Raw genomic sequence first — 18,519 nt, forward strand, 5'->3', positions numbered from 1 at the left:
ACTGCTATATGACAAATCACTAATTATTAAATAGGTGTAATGTTCAAATAAGGAATTTTCAAATCCAGCTACATATTTTCAAGAACAAAATAAAGTTCAAAGTTCAAGTTCATGAATTTTTCCTGGGAGCCCGGACCAGCACCAGCATCCACTTGAAAGGAGGGTGGAAAAGTACAACTAAGTGAAGATCTGTCATCCACAATGGAAGATCAAACAAGTGGATTTTGCTGCATCAGGGGTACATGGTCACAGGCATTCAATGACATTGAGACACTGGGCCCTTTGGACCACTGAATAAAGCAAGTCTATAGACTGAATGCAACATGCGCCAGTGCCTCTCCATTGAGCAAAATACATGGACCAGTGACATTGTATACGTCAGCAATATGCACCAGTGAACTTACACAAATGGGCCAGATGCCTGAATGCCAACAGTTTCAGTCTAACACATCTTTATTAGAACGTTTGAGGAGAACAATTCATAGAATGTACAAACCTCACATTTTTTTTCCTCTTGTAATACATGCAGCTACATCCTATTAAAATTGCTTTACTTTGTTTCAGGGTCTTGCTCAGTTGAAACAAAGCTGATTTAAAAAGAACTCTGCTTCAAACCATGAAAAGGTGAAAAAGACATAATGAGACAAAAAAAAAAAGATGTGAATAAATCAACTGACAAATATCTAGCCCTACATCAAAGGAGGCTTATTTTTTTTAACAAAGTTATTCTCTGCTCTTGTGATCCTCTCATTGTAAATGCAATTAGGGTTAATTACCCACCTGTGTTGGGATTCTTGTAATGGTGCAGAACAGATAATTACAGTTCAGGTATGCATTAACTAACTTTTGTTAACAATTAATCACTGTTTACACACTGGACACCGTCCTCTTTGTAATTAATGATCAGTTCTAGCAATGAGTAATCTCATCTTAACCCAGGTAAAGCAAAAGAGAGTGTGTTTCTAACGCTTGCATATAATGGGAAAAGCATGAAGCAAAGCTGAGAGTGATCAGTGGTTTCAGATATATAACTACCACATACTCGAGGAGCTAAGGTAAGGTGTCACAGCACGTGTTAGATGTAAGTGTGATGTTAATGTGTGAGATTTTTCAAGGCTCATTAATGAAGACATGAGTTTTTTTTTAAAATAAGGAGCACACAACTTTAAACAACATAAATGATTTCAGACACTGAAAAGAATATAAGCAACAAAAATATGAGCTCACATTTGTGTCTAAATTCAAAATAGTACAAAAGTATTAAACATTGACATACGTATAAACATTAAGAATATGTGGTTTAAGTTTGGTGAGTCTTGAGCATCAAGGCTGAATGTATCGGATCAAAAATACAGTAAAAACAGTAATACTTTGAAGTACTATTACAATATAAAATAATAATTTTCTATTTTAAAATGTTGAAATGCTGAATTGTCAGCAGCCATTACTCCAGCCTCCAGTGTCACATGATCTTTCAGAAATCATTCTAATAGGAAGATTTAGTATGTAATAATTTATATTATTTAAATTTACATCTTCATGGTTATTAACCCCTTAACTGTCACCCCCCATTTTTTAAATAGGCATTAAAGTGCACTATCCAAACTTAAATTGTTGTATTAAATTGTTGTATTCTTTTTAAAGAAGAAAATTAGCAGATTTTGGCAAAAGTGGAATTTTTTCAAAAAATTAAAGTATCAAAAAGTTATAGAAGTTTAAATGTACTGTAAATAAAATGCGCTATATTATTTTTATTTTATTTTATTTATTATAAATATTTTACATGACAGGTTTTACTCTAAAATTGGTATAAAATTAAACCCTTGTGTCTAAATAAGTTATGTTCCAAATTTGAAGTTGATATGAAAAAAATTGAGGTTCCTGTGAGATTTTATTTAGGGCGTCATACCACAAAGAGCCACCGGAAGCCATCAAAACTCCTTTGAATTTTGTTTAATGATTTTTTCCCTAGATTTCTCTGTCAATTTTACTTCAATACTCAAAATAACCACCAAATATGGAATCCTGAGACTCAGACCTTTCCAATGATGTTTGTTGCCAAGATTATAAAAAGTTTTGATTCTAAAAGACCGTAATGCATTTTGTAATATGACACTTGACACTGCCCACTAAGGGGGAGGAGACCGCCATAAGATTTTAAATTACCATTTCCATGGTAACGCAATGTCCGATTTCAAAATGGTTTTCACAGGATGAATCTTGGGCTTCTAAGCTTTCAAATGATATATAATTTATGATGATTACTAAAAGATTTTATAGAGAAAAAGGACAACAAAAAAAAGAGCGCCAAGCGTCCCACAAAAAAAACATTGTTATATATAATTGCACTAATACATATGAAATGTAAATATAAACCATCTACTCTGATACATGTGCCTATACAAGCCAATTGTTTTTTGCTCTTTTTAATTTAATATTCTTCTAAACCTAATCTCATGCAAAGCAAAATGAGCATTTCCTCTATGTTTGATCCTCAGCCAATAGGTTTATAATGTTTATATAATTTTTTTACAACAAATTTGTCAGGTCAGCGTTCACCGAACTTGAATTTGCATGCAGCATGAGAAAATAATTCTTCGCATATCCTTACATATCCCCTCTCTTGGTTTTGTGCACTTATGAATGGAGGTGAATGAAACACAAAAGTCTGGCGTCACCGCCCCTTTAAACTAATATCATGTTGCACCCCGGCTCTAAAATATGAGATACACATCACAGGTCTGAGATTCTGCCCATCAGGGCCAGACGGCTCGATCACACACACACACACACACACACACACACACACACACACACACACACACACACACACACACACACACACACACACACACACACACACAGACAGAGAAAGAGAGAGAGACTGTAGCCTGACATTGGCATTGTTTCTGTTTGTAATCCATCCAAATGCTCGTCTAGGCTTCCTCTACTGTTCAGTTCAGTTGTGCTGGCAATTGGCTTCAGCACCTAGAGTGTCTGACTGTGGGTCAGCGTGGGCATAAGGCTCAACTCCCCTTACCCAGAGCTAGGGGACCAGGGGGCTTTTCAGGAGATTTGTTCCAGTTTATCTGCATATTTCAACTGGCTTTAGTGTGTTGCTAACTGATAAAATGCTGCCAGTCACCCCGAGCTCTGCCAATGCTGAGGCTCACTGACCTTCCACTGAAGATTCCTTTTGAATAAGGGGGAAAACGGGGAAAAAAGACAAAAAATAAAGGGAAAAATCCAGGCGGGTGGAAGGAGGTTCCAAGTTTTATCATGTTGGGAACAAAAAACAGAGACGTCAGAAGACCTTCCCTTTCCAAACACACATAATATCCACACACACGAGCATACAAAATACCAGCATGGTAAGTCGGTACCAGCATGGCTTCATAGATGATTAAGTGTAACTGACAAGCTGCTCTGTCTTGCCATCACCCACCCGCACAAGTAAAACCAGCATAGCTATCCTGAAAACATAGCCACACACCGTGTAAAAAAGACTGTGTGTGGGAATGACACACAAAACCTCAAATCAGCTTAATTGTGGGGACCAGCCACTGGTGCTTATAGAGAAACATCTTAAATATGCTAATTATTTTCATAATAAAAAAATTATGAGAATTAATTAAAAACAGATATTTTGTGTATTAATGAAAAATAATAATTAATCAAATATACTGACAATAGTCAAATGCCACTCACTGCAATAATGCTGATGTCTTTGGTTTGCTATTAAATTGTGAGTCTTAAGGACTAATAAGTAATAATAATATATAAATCATAAAAATGCAATGCCCAAAATGTGAGAATCAAATCCCTTACTCCTTTAGCAGCTAGAAAATTAAAACCATCAAACCCCAATTAATTGGTTAAAGAGATAAATCTTACTGGTTCTGACAAAATATTTGTGTTCTTTTATGATTATTTTATATTGCACTACTCATGACCATAACTGAGACTGACTGCAGTGATCTGGGGAAGAGTAATAACTGTAGGGACACTCAAAACAAGATCCACAAAAGATTGCATCACGCTCTCTATAAATGCAGGAGATGGGTAAAAATTTGAACTTGGAACCAATGCCATGCACAAACACAAAAGCCCACATAGTTCAATGATGGTTCACTTGGATAATACCCAACTCACCCTCACCCCAAATACAGATTACAGTAAAATCAGGGAAGTATTGTACTCGCTACAAAAGCACACATGAAAATATCAAATAACATTTTATAACACTGTGAGACAGTATAACATCTCACAAATCCAAATCAAAGTATGAGCAGCTCTTCATCTCTTTAGTGCAGGGGTGATGGCCAGGTGAACCTCATCATCTCCCTGCTCTGGATTATAGATTATAGCCGTAATCCGGAATTGAGGACACGCCTCGAAATACTAAAAACAACCAAGGCCAGAAGGACAAACTAAACTAACTGAAAACACTGAAACATGATTAAAATATACACATTTTAATAAAAAAAGCAAAAACTAGGCTTTCAAAGGTTGTGGCCTTTACAGAATAATTCAATCACTTTATGATGAGTGCCATCTACCAATTCAGATATCACATTCCTTATATTTATCATTTGTGGATCAATAGATGCCTACAAAAATATGGCATGCAACTAACTCAACTAACCTGTTTTAAGGAAGCACTGCATATTTAGACTTATGCAGACCAGTTAATTAGACTAGTTTCAAATTGACCTGACCCAGATAAATATTTTTCATAGGGGGATTTTTACATATTACACCTTCCTACCTTCACAGATTGGAAAGAAGTTCTCAAGACACACTGAAAAGTTGGAAAACAGTGCAAGATGAAACATAACGATCAAATGTGTTTGGCTATAACACCGGTGCTTTTAAGGGAATCTAACAGCACTAATTAAAGCACCAATAAATTAATAAATAAACTATAAAGAAATTGACAAACTAGTCAACCTCACTAAAGCAACCAGTCAATCATTAGAGTCAACCATTGAGACCTGTCTCTTTCACACCGTCTTTCACATTACTTTGAATATTAACAAATTCACAAATGTTTGGGAATGGTACACATTGACTATTGGATATCTTCTGAATACAAAGTTTAAAACTAATCAAATGTGGTACAGATAGACATCAGACAATTATAAATAAATACACCAAATTACGTTCAATTGCATCTATAGGGGGCCATTATAACAAAGGAAAAGCTTGATTTGGCAAGCTTTCCCTGTGATGCAAGTGCTATTATAGGCTATCCTACAGCAGGGGTGTCCAATCCTACTTCAGGAGGGCCAATTTCCTGCAGACTTTAGCTTCAACCTGCCCCAACATGCCTGGAAGTTTGTAGTGATCTTGAAAACCTTCATTAGCATGCTGAAGTCTGTTTAATTAGGATCTAAGCAAAACTAATCCTAAACAGGATTGGACACCTTTGTCCTAAAACAGACTTGGTTACTAATGAGTAAAGGGTAAAAGATGCAAAATATGGATTGTGGTGTAGATATGGTTGCTTACCTGCTGAAACACGAGGGCAATCGTTAAGCATGGGATCCACCAGAGTATCCAGGGGCTCAGGACTCGACACCCAGTTACAGCAGTGCTGTGAGAAGAAAAAAAGGGGGAGAGAGACAGGAGCAAGCAATTAGGTACCTTAGAGACATGTCACATTGACAGTTTCGACTGTTTTTGTTGGGCAGGAGTGGGCACACCATTGGTGGCCCTCCAAGGATTGTTTTCTTGGCCTAGTGACCTTGCCAAAGCTCCCAAATACCATCATCCCAGCCCCTGAGACACCATCTCTCAACTCAATCTTCAACACCGAGTGTTTGTCTTCAGCTAAAACAGGTTTAATTAGGCATGTTTGGTTGAGAAAATCATCATACCCTCAAGCTAATAATGTATTGGATGTTTTCACTAAGTGCATACTGGCAGAACGTGTATTATGGAAACAATTGTACTGTTTAGATGGGGTGCAGAATTGAAAAAAAGTTACAAAGGCATGCATGGAAAAGCAGGGTCTGGAGATAAGATAAAACATGCTGAATAGAAGACAGAGAAATTCAAGTGAGATTAGCGTATTGCAGCTGGCGTCCTTGTGAAGCGCAGCTTATCTAGGGTTGTTTACTTTCGCAGACATAGCACTGTCAGCCATTACCACTTCCATGGGGACTGCGACCCACCCGTCCACACAAACACACATAGAATTGGACAGAAAGACAGACAGATACCCACAAACACAACGCTATCTAACCCTCAACCAACTCCCAAGACAACCTCCCCTGACAGAGCAGAGAGGGACGATTCCACCACCCCAGACACCCCACAAAAGACACTCGCATACATAAGCGCACACATGACAGAGCCCCAGGTCACATCACACCTCAGCCTGTCAACCTCCTTCACCTCTGAGCTCTGTGTCACCCCAGGGGTCACCACACTCCCACCCAACAGGGACCCTGTATGTGTGTGTGTTTGGCCAACAGGGAAAGGGTATATATTGGGAAGCACAGGAATTTGATTTTTAATTCCATCAGTCTTTTTGGCTATGGCATTTTGGTTAACTCATTATAATGTGTATAATGATAAATCAATTCAAGAAACAACAGGATTCTGAAGTCTGGGGTGGTAGTGGCAGCAACAATTATGTTAGTGGTCTAGAGTTCAGATAAGACTTTGAAATCCAGTGGATGACAGAAGTGTAAACATTAACAATAATGCAAATACTCTCAACAGGAAACTGAGATGCACAAATAAAGACACTCTTTAATACAGTAATAAGCTAATAAGCTAATAAGTAATAAGTAATAAGGCTTTTAATAAGTCTTATTAACAATTTTTTTTAAATAGATTTTTTTTTGTAAAAATATAAAAGCATTTATCATCACTTCTGATCAATTTGATGCATCTTTGCTTAATAAAAATATGAATGAATTAATCTCAATTTATTATTATTAATAATAAAGAAAATTACTGGCTGCAGACTTTCGAACTATAAATACACATACTAAATATATTAGAGAAAAAAATTAAGATTCAATATTGTTTGTTGTTTCTGTAATTAATAATAAATAAATAAATAAATAAATAATTACATGTATACATACATGCAAAAAAAAAAACAAACTATAATTTTTTTTCTTTTCAAGCTCAATTACTGCTGCAATACATAGTCATCCCTCTCCTTACATGCTGCATTGCTGCAAGTCAGGAAAAAAAAAAAATCCCTGTGCCATGGCCTTGGAGTTCTCCTCTCATTTCTCTTGTCTTTATTCTCCTCTCTTAATCCTGTCAATCGCCTGCATGCCTTGGTTGGGGGAGAAGACAACTGCCATAGGAATGAACAGGCATGCATTGTGTATTTTTAGAATTCCTGCTGCCCTAGTTGTGCACCATGGAGCCGGGCCAGTGAGAGGAGCGCTCCCTGACTGCTGCATCAAGTGTCTTATTGTACAATCTTAATTCATGCCGTCTGGAGAAAGATGTCAGCTGGGCTGGAAGCAAGGGCAGGAATTTCAAAGACCGGAGTCCCAGCCAGAGTGAGTGGCAAAGAGACGGGGGCTGGGAAGAGGCTTCAACAGATTTGTCAGAGCTGGCTGATGCACCAGGATGAGTTTTAGATGAAACAGAAGGCCAAGGCCACTATGTAAGAGGATGACATAGCTTTAAAAGAACAGATAAAAAACCAAGAATGGTGGAATTTTTTTTTTTTTTTTTTTTTTTTGGGATAGAGGAGCTGGGTTGAGCTTTTGAAAGTGTTCCAATCTTTCTGTGAAATCTGATGGATTTTGCTTGCCTTGAATAGCATAAATATGTCAATTTAATCCATATACATCCTCATAATATGGCCCTTTAGCTAATAAAGCATTTAATAGAAGTGACTGATTATACAAGTAAAAACTGAGAATTAATTAGACAAATTGGAAATAAACAAATACATACGAAGGTCTGGGAACCATGGCTGGTTTGAATGGTCAAGGACTGCCCAAGAGCCCATATGATTGACAGGTAAAGCAACCAATCCTCTTTCATTTTGGGCTGACTCATGTTTAGGGGTGTGGAAATGTCCTCACAATAACAGACCGGTGTGTAAACTCTTAGACGTATTTTAACTAGACTATGCCGTGAACTTTACATACTTTTGAAAATCTAGTGTTTAGCTGATCCTGATAAGCACTCATTGTCACACAACAGCTTCTTCAATTTTTGTTTCCAAGCAGAACATTAAAGAATGTGATACACAAGTCTCCCGAAAATTCAACCAATCAGATGACGACTTTAAAACTCCTGAAGTGTTTTCAGTTTTTTTGTGCCATATAAATCAGATGTTCAGCCAAAGGTCCGTGGGCATGACTTCTGAGGCTGAGACTACAATCATAAATACACTGATTTATAATGCAAATAGTTTTACTGTTTACTGCACTGGTATTGTTTTAGTTATTTACAGAATCTTAAATATCCCACATTCACAAAAAATAGCTTACATCTGTATTGTAAAATAAGGTGGATAAAGAGAATTTAGATGGGTCAGGATCCAGTGGATCATGGTTTTTGGTTTAGTTTAAACGTATAGTTCAATAGTCATCATTTAGTCACCCTCATATCATTCCAAACCTGTATGACTTCTTTCTTCTGTGGAACAATCTAAAAGTTACTTTGAAAAATTTTATTATCCTTTATATTAATGCTGTTGTTTTGGACACCACTGACATTCAGTGTATGGTCTAAAATGGTTTTAAAAATTATTTAAAATACTGATGATGACAGAATTTTCATTTCATAGTACTAATTCTTTAAATATTTTAGTAAAGGTGCTGTACAAGCAATGAATTCTGAGATTTTATATATGATGTCTCTCAACACACATCTGAACTAAATAAAATTTTCTGTCAGAGTTTTTGGATGCTCTGCGACAGAAGTGTACAGTACAGCCATTGTGCAAACCAATTTACGCAACACTTTCAAATCCCATCCCAGCTAAAGCCACACAAAATGAAAAACGACAAACGGACACAAATGAGTGATAATCGTCTACAGTGAGGCCCATCAGCATTAATCAGGGCCATATGGTTGTGGTATTCCCGGCTCTTCTGGGCTGGGAGATGGGGTGCTGGAGCATGGTGGGACTCTAAGCGGTCTCCTAATGGCCCAGTTAGAGAAGGTAAACTAAAGACAGGTGTTGGATCCCACTGAGAGTGCTCTCTCCTACCTGCACTTATTAAACCTCTCTGCGTCTGGCCTCCTATCCCTTAACTGCCCTTTAACATGCCGCATTCTGCTCAATCAGTCCCGGTTGCACTGTGGTGCATCACACCTCAGCCACTGTATTCTACAAGACAGACGAGTGTCTTGAGCAACAAGCTGCCACGTGCCCAAATTGCTCAGAAGTACACTATAAAAAGGAAATGTAAAAATGCCTCATTAGGGCCATATATTCACCAAAGCAATATATGAAGGATGCTTAATATGTGAAATGAACTATGCTATCTATGTTTCTGAGACATAACCACCTTACAAAACAAAGATATCTGGGATATAGTTTTAGAAGGCTTTACACAATCATCAGACACAAACCGCAAGAACAGCAACAAATGTAAAACGATCTTGAAGTAATATTTCACCTAAAAATAAAAAACACCCTAAATTAAATCTTTTAAAAAAAACAAAAAAAAAAACACTAGTATCTCTTCACAAGATCACTCAATTTATATGGATTCAATTTGCAGTTCCTTTATGACCTTTTCAGATCTTCTAAGCTTTGTTTCACTGGACTTTCAATGGAGGGACAGAAACCTCTTCAGGTTTTATTAGAAATATCTTCATTTGTGTTTTGAAGAAGTCTTATGGGTTTGGAATGACTTAGGGTGAGTAAATGATGACAGAATTGTAATTTTTGGGCAAAATAACCCTTCAACATCACAAAACAACAACTAACAACACTGCCAAAAAAAAGCAAAACAATAATTCTATACCAATATCTGCAGATTTTATTCATGCTGCAGTGCATGCTGGTAACTCACAAACCTTTAAAATTTCAGCAATACGGAGTCATTTCAAAGTCTTTGTTCAAAAAACCGTTTGACTAGTTAAGACAACATTTGGGGAAACTCTGCTCTAACAGGGGTTTTTATCTAGCTTCCAATAATTCACATTTCTTAAGATTTGTGACTCAAAATGGTGCCGTAAAATGCAATATATGTAGTTGCTGTTTTTTTTCTGCGTGTGGTTTTTGCGTGTATGCTGTTTTGCTGCTGTGTAAGGTCTACTTCTCTCTCAACTAGTTCGTACTAGTATGATGTGTTTATATTTTTAGCTTTTTGTGTCATTTATCTTTCCATCACTGCAGCTTTCCAGCCATTGCAGGTATTCTCATGGACAATGGATATTTCTCCACTGTATTTCTCTCTTCTCTCTCTGTGTCCTAGGAGATTTTCACTCACCATTTCTTCCCCTTCAGTATATACCACTGCTTCCCGAGGGAATCTCAACCTCCTTCAGGTTGCTCTGTTTATGTCTGTCTTCCCCGTGTCTTCCCTTCCCCCTCTCTCTCCCTCATATGCCCTTAGTCTGACCCATTATCGCCACATCACCTGTCCTACTGCGCTCTCGTCCTGAAAATCCCTTCAATTCTCAGCTCTCATCTCTCAGGAGGAGAAGGGGAATTACCACCCCCTGCACGAAAGAGCTCACGATTGTGCAAGGAACAGAGCATCACCTCTGACAAACCCCTACAGAGATGCCTGCCTGGCCAGAAACAGTGATCTCAAACCTGAATAATGTCCAAATCATGATTGCTATGGACGTTACTATGGAAGGGGATGGGGCCCTGACCCTGATTAAAGACAGGTCTATGGTGGAGACACAGGCAGTGGGAAATCTGAACGTCTTTACACAACTCTGGTCCCAATTCCTGCAGGAGTAAAAAGGATTAGGGGGTTAACGGGTGACACGAAAGGACTGAAAGTAACTTTAACATTCCTGAAATGAGAGTCCACCCTCTGGCTTCAATTTTGGGATGAATTAAATCTGAAAATCAATTAAATAAAATGCTCGACCTCATCTGTGTTAATCAGGCCCCTGACAAATTAATATTTTGGTGTCCTTAATGTATGGCAGCACTTGCGAGTGTGTGAGAATGTACAAAGCCTTCTCTTCTGCCATTAACAATAGTCTGTGCAAGCAAGTCACTTTAACTGGATAGTTCACCAAAAAAAACAAAAACAAAAAACAAAAAGGAAAATACTATCATCATTTACTTATCTTCATACCGGTTCAAACCTCTATGATTTTCTTCTGTGAAACACAAAATAAGACATTTTGCTATTTTTTTTATATTTCTTCTCCATACAGTCAAGGTCAGCACTGTTTTGGACCCCACTGACTTCTATTGTATAGACAAAAAAAATTTTCAGAATATATTTTTTGTGTTCCACAGAAGAAATAAGTCATACAGCTTTAGAAAGACATGGGGGCGAATAAACACATTTTTATTTTTGGGTGAACTATAACTCTTAAGGCCTGAACACGGAAAGACTGAAATCTCCTTCACAACACATTTCAATAAAACATTTTGTAAACACTTTATCTTAGAGTCTATAAACAAACCATTAACTACTACTTTTGCTTCTATAAACTCCTTATTTGCTGCTTATTAATAGTTAGAAAGGTAGTTGTTAAGTTTATGTATTGGGTAGGATTAGGGATATAGAATATGCTCATGCTTTATAAATACTAAACAGCCAATATGTTAATAATAGGCATGCTAATAAGCAACTAGTTAATAGTGAGAATTGGTCCCTATACTGAAGTGTTACCAACATTTTAAATCAGCAATGCAATCTGACAATTGTATCTTAAATTGTGCTTCTTTATCTTAAATCACACTGAACAGCTGGATTTTTCAGGCTCTTTCAACTTAAAGGCAGGACTTCTATACTACAGCTGTCATATCAAGCATTACACATATTCTCACATTTATTATTCTGCGAGTGGTCTGTCTCCTCCTTATGTCTCTAGTGTAAGTCACACCACCGGAACATATCAGAAAGAACAAATCGACGACAACGTGTTCCTATTTTTGATGGACTTATTATTCAGGGCAAAAAAATCACACATATAAATCCCCTAATACTCCAATTACACCAAACTGACACTTTTGCACTCATCGGAGAAAGAAAGAAAGAAAGAAAGAAAAAAGAAAGAAAGAAAGAAAGAAAGAAAGAAAGAAAGAAAGAAGGCATAACTTGACAGGATGACCAAGAAGAAAGAGCCCATGATCCGAACAGACCAAAAAAAAAAAAAATTCACCAAGGCAAACAAAAGGCAAGCAAACATCTGATGGAGCAAAGCAGATCAGCAAAGACAAAGGAATGAAAGACATTTTTTCTGGTGGGCTGGGTGGTCTGCTGTTGACGGAGAAAGCGGGTGAGAGGCGAGGGTGTGTGTTTGCGCTTGGCATTTGCATGGCTGGCTCCCCTGTAGCCCTGGCTTGGGATCCACTCTCTCATATTTATGTGCATATTGAGTGTTCCCAGGTGTTGTCTCTGGACTCGAGGTCATCGCTGAAAGGGCAGCAACTAAATAAAACTGACATACTAACAGAGCATCTGCCTGTGTGCGGCGGCGTTTGGCTTTGATTTCTTATTGACATCTGCCAAAACAGACAAACAAGAGTGTGGGATGAAAAACAAACTATTGGCTTTCTGTGACTCCTGCTTCTGGAGTGTATCTGCTTGCTGAATGAAATGCCAGGCTGTTTGAGCTGAGCTGTGTGGCCGATATTGATGCTGTGATTGAGAACATCAAGGTTTTGGCACATTTGGTTGATGGAAGACTGTACCTCTCTGAGCCAGTCCCGAATGGACTTGTTGGCCTCCTGGTGCCAGACGTTATGGACAGAGTCAGTCATGGCCACCGCACGGACATGATTCTTCACTTCTGCTTCTCGCTGAATCATCTGAGTGGGAGAGAGATACGTTAGCAAACAGCACATGATATCATTGTTTCGATAAAAAGCTATAGGATTATCCAAATGTACAGAGCTTTTCAGTTTTTACTAATGGAAATGCATCATGTACTGTTGGATTCTTTATTCAATAACCACGGTAAATATCAAAACACCATCATGCATTTTCTGTACATGAAAACTGCTTCTGCAAGAGAAAAACATGTCAAGAGGTGCTGCTTTTCATCCTTGTATTTTAGATTGTGTGTAATCCAAAGGAGTCAGCCTGTCACGCTAACTATTCCATTCAAGATAAACGGCTAGAGAAAAAGGGCCGGTCTGACAACAATAGGTTAACAATCACTTTACGTGATCCATTTTACAGGAGCTACACCTGGCCTGGTGCTACATCAAAGTGTCCATAGTCATTTTAATACATTCCCCAAGCCCATTTAAATTAGAGGGACTGTATAGAGATGAATGGAATCTATTAAGGCACTAAGGACTAATACATCACACCGCTGATAAGCTTTTCTCAGGAGCATCCTCTTAAAGAAAGGGGAGGAAGCACATGGCGGCTCACATGCGCACACACACACACACACACACACACACACACACACACACACACACACACACACACACACACACACACACACACACAGTGACTGAAACAAGGCTAAAATGTCTTCCTGTTCCATTGATACCCAGGAGGCCAGCAAATTCAACCTTTTAAAAACTACTAAAAGTGTCAGTAAAGACAGCATTCAGACTTTAGAAAGGTAACTAAATATGCTATATACCAATTCTTGGTATCATATGACTGCAAAAGCCTTAGAAGCATTAGGTGTTTATTTTATTTTATTTTATTATATATATATATATATATATATATATATATATATATATATATATATATATATATATATATATATATATATATATATATATATTTATATATATATGAAACTATATATGCTATTGAAAATACTATGGAACACAGAATGTAATATTACAAGTAGCTGTACAAGAAAAGCATTTCACTGTGTTCTACAGCAGGACAAGTAAATACTATTCCTTTTTCTATTTTTTTTCTCACTTTGTATTTTTTTTTTTTTAAAATCTGTGAAGTTAAGCAATTCAAATCTGTTATAGAATACATTTCTATTATATATATATATATTATATATATATATATATATATATATATATATATATATATATATATATAAATATATATATATATATATATATATATATATATATATATAATATATATATATATATATATATATATATATATATATATATATAAAACATAAGTTTTAAAAACAAACTGTAATACATGAAATATTTACTTTGACGATCAACATTTCCTGAAGTGTTAGAATCTCCTTTTAATTTTTCCTACTTAAAATACAAAATAAATAAATGAGGCCCAGTTTTGTACTCTATTAGCGGGAATTGCTGTATATTATTACAATGCTGCTGCTAATATGGAAATGTTATGCATTAATATTTAAATCACATAAAAAGGCTGTTATGGTATCTAATGACAGATTTACTCACCACAACAAAAACCCCCACAAAAAAACATAAAAACAACAACAAAAAAACAAATCATCATCATATAATATGAAAAGGAAAATGACAGAGAGCAGCTTTGATGTGTGTGAATCTGTGATGTTTTCCATTGGGAAAACTGAAACATGTGTATTAGATTTACACCATCACATTGCTCTGATTGATGTCCTTCAGTGACAGTCGATGTGCTCCACACATGCTTTCTGCAACTGTCTTACCCACACACACACACACACACACACACACACACACACACACACATAACTTCAGAGAGCCCATCACTGTGAACCTGAAAGTCAAAATGCCCTGTGGGCACAGCCAAGCACTGGAATTATTAAAAAACATATGAACCAATGAAAAAATAAATAATGTACTGTCAGGCCAATCAATGCAAGAGAGCGAGCAAGAATGACGGCACGCATGGGACCAAAGCCTTAAAACACTCGTAATCTACATTCCTCCGTACATTAGCTTAAGCATTATAGCACCACGTGAGCCGCTCTCTCAGCTGGTCTGTACCCATAAAAGAAAGAAACCGGGCAGCTGTGCTCATCAACCTCCTGCCCAGAAACAGCGCGAAGAAAAAGCAAACATGTGGAAATACTTGTTGCACTAAAATCAACAGAGACAGATGTTGAAACATTTGCTATCTCACTTCTGCCCTTTTCTTTGCACTTGAGCATCTGGCTTGAGGAGGAGAGACAGGGGGAGAGGTGAAAGTGCGATGAAGGAGGTAACGAGACGGAGATGACATCCAGCCTCCGAGATGGAATGAAAACATCACTCCCTCATTTTCAACACGACTGTGTTAGCAGTCAAATTAGCATTTTCTAAAGAAACTAACAGTGCTCGAAAGGCACCAAAAAATTAGTGTTAAAGTTTTAGGTTCTGTAAAAAATGAAATGCTGCAGTTGTTGTTATGACTCTCAATACAAGTCTTTTTCTCAGTCGGCTGCTCACAAGAATCAACACTTAGTTACTATGCAGTGTAAAAGTAGCTGTAAATGGTTATAAAGCTGCAAGGAAGACAAATCACAATTCAGTATGCAAATAGATGTAAGAAAGAATACCAGTCACAATTCATTATGCAAATGTAACTGATGACATCGATAAGACCGATACTGTGCATTAAAGAAAAATAGGAGTCAGTCTGATTTTTTTTTAAAGAAGTTAACATTTTAATTCAGCAAGGATGCACTAAATTGATTAAAAATGACAGCAAAGACTGTCTATAGTATATATTAAATAAATGATGTTATTTTAACTTTATGTTCAGCAAAGAATGTATTAAATGTGACCCTGGACCACAAAACCAGTCATTAGGGTAAATTTTCTGAAATTTAGATTTATACATCATCTGAAAGCTGAATAAATAAGCTTTCCACTGATGTATGGTTTGTTAGGATAGAGCAATAATTGGCCGAGATACAACTATTCGAAAATTTGGAATCTGAGGGTGCAAAAAATTCTAAATATTGAGAAAATCGCCTTTAAAGTTGTCACAGTTGTTGTTAGTCGTACTGTATGTTTGATCAAATAAATGCATGCTTGGTGTGAATCAGAGACTTCTTTCAAAAACACTGACAAAACTGTACTGACCCCAAACATGAATAAACCCCTTTATCAGAAAGGTCTGAAGAATATCGGTTCAGCGATACCTTGCAAGTACTATAATAAAGCCGGCACAACTCTCACAGGCAGTTGGTATGGGCTGGTTGTTATTATATATTATTTATACTAGGTGATTTTGAAAATGCTGTGACGTAGTAAATGGTCAGTCATGACATTCAGTCAAATAGTATCAAGGACTGCCAGCGGGAAACCTCTGAAGACAGCAGTTTTTCCTACCTTTTCTCTAGATAAGATCCATTAAGGCTGTTCCCTTCATCTGTCTTTTGCTACACAGCCCAGTTGCTATGAGACCCTAATCAGTAGAAACCCAATTAAAGACACAAGGATGATTTTGGACCAGCTAACTAAAATGGTCTTTCCGATATTGGCTAAATCCTGCAGCTGATGAGGACAAAATATCCCTGTTGTCATCTATCCTCCCCCCAATCTCGCTCTCACTCTCTCCATCTGTTTGACCTCTTAAGAGACCTCTACTGTAAAATACAGCATTTAGCACTTTAAGTGGCTTCATGTCACGTAGTAAGCTAATTGCTCGACTTCAGTTGTTGAAAATCGCATTTTCCTTAATGAAGCTGACCGCAATGGAAGCGCTTCTTTATTTGCCCCTTCATTTTCGAACACAGAATAGTGTGAAACACACACACACACACACACAAGCAAATAGGAGAGTTAAACGATAAGAAAGACGGGGAAGCGACTCTCGTGTGGCGATAAATACTCTGCCATTTCAGCCGTCCTGGCGACAAAAGCGAACGCTCTCCATGAGACTTACATGCAAACACACAAGCAATAAGACAATTATTTAGGGCTTTGATAATTACGTGTCAAAGGCAGTGCAAGTCACCAGATAATTAGGTGAGAACTGAATGGTAATCCACAATGGCGTCCCTGGAGGCAGGAGGAAAAACACTCAACACATTCCCAGAAGAATGAGGGAGGAACAAAGTAGCGAAGAGATAAATAAATAACATGGGCTTTTAAAAAGGAACGTGCTTACCAACAAATAGCACCATGAAAAAAGCGGCAATTACCATGGTGAGGGAAGACAGTGCGGACACATACACTCACGTACATGTGCTTACGAATCCAGATGCGGGCTGATTCAGGAAGCCATGCTGTTAGCATCAGTGCTGAGTCCAGACTAATGCATCCAAACTGCTGCCATAATCTGGACATCCCACTGCGTGGTAAAATGAAGCTTAAATATTTGATTGATTAACTGTCCAATTACGACCAGAGAGAGAGGGCCAACACTGCGCACAGCTACATACATGCACATCCACACAACAGCAGTATGTCTTGGCAATGTATACACTGGCCCCAAAAAGTATTTGGACCATAAAGTAAGCTACGCTTAAAAACGCACCAATGTCAAAGAATCTAGTGAATTTGGTGTAGTCAGCAGGATCAAACAGGACAATCTAGATCTACCAACAAATGATGCTATCCTTTTCTTCAAATTAACTATTACTTTTAACTGGGGCCAGTTGCACCATCTTTGTGTTATGACTTGTGCACTATTAGATACTTGAGTGTTGCGCCATTAAACTAAGTTGAAACAAAACTGAACAGATAAACCACATACTTACAGAATCCTCTAACCTGAATTAACAGCCATATGTTTTTTTTTTTTTACATGTTTTAGACCTGCATGATTATATCATTATTTGATACCACTGTTTTACACATTTAAGATATACACCGATATATGAACAAATTAATTTTTAAGAACTCTCAGGCAAGAATTAATCCAAACCACACTGTGTCATCAGGTGCTCATATCAGAAGAAATTAAATAAATAAATAAATATTAAATTATCTAAATATCCTCTGAATATATTATATTGATTACTTTCATCACACACACACACACAGTATTGTTTCAAACTTAACTTCAAACTATATACAATGATCATGTATTATGATTTAAATTTTTTTTTTTTTTACAATAAAAAAGTAATTACCACTGACAATTGCATCAAGCAAAAGGAATATGAAAAATAACATGTAACAAGAGAAACTGACATGCACAGCTATTCAACAATAATTTGTTTACACATCTAAAGACTCCTTCTTGAATCAATAAAGGGCAGATGTCATATTCAGCTACTAGATCCCACTTTACAGAGTGCTTATAACCTACTACTATGCCTTGCCTTAAGAAATATTTTGAGTCAGTAGTCATTAGTAGTTACTAAGCCTTAGTAGTTACTAGTAGTTATTAGTGCAAATGTATGTCCTAATTTACCCAAGCTATAGTTCATCACAAAACCTCTGCACATAATCCACAACATCTTTTACAACCCAAAAGTGTCTATTACATTCAAGTTTGAACAATATATCAGTCACATGTGACGTTTCTTTAA

General features: G+C 37.0%; 1 protein-coding gene across 1 annotated transcript in view; it reads right to left on the reverse strand.

Annotated features, from left to right (window-relative positions):
* fam172a (family with sequence similarity 172 member A) overlaps positions 1-18,519 on the reverse strand; it is a 160,232-nt gene that overhangs the window by 41,222 nt on the left and 100,491 nt on the right. The window contains exons 9-10 of the mRNA XM_042724636.1: positions 12,833-12,949; positions 5,512-5,596 (exon numbers count right to left, since the gene is read on the reverse strand). Of these exons, the coding sequence (XP_042580570.1) occupies positions 5,512-5,596; positions 12,833-12,949 (202 nt within the window). The remainder of the gene's footprint in view (positions 1-5,511; positions 5,597-12,832; positions 12,950-18,519) is intronic.

Source organism: Cyprinus carpio, chromosome B5 (assembly GCF_018340385.1).
Source record: "Cyprinus carpio isolate SPL01 chromosome B5, ASM1834038v1, whole genome shotgun sequence".
NCBI lineage: Eukaryota > Metazoa > Chordata > Actinopteri > Cypriniformes > Cyprinidae > Cyprinus > Cyprinus carpio.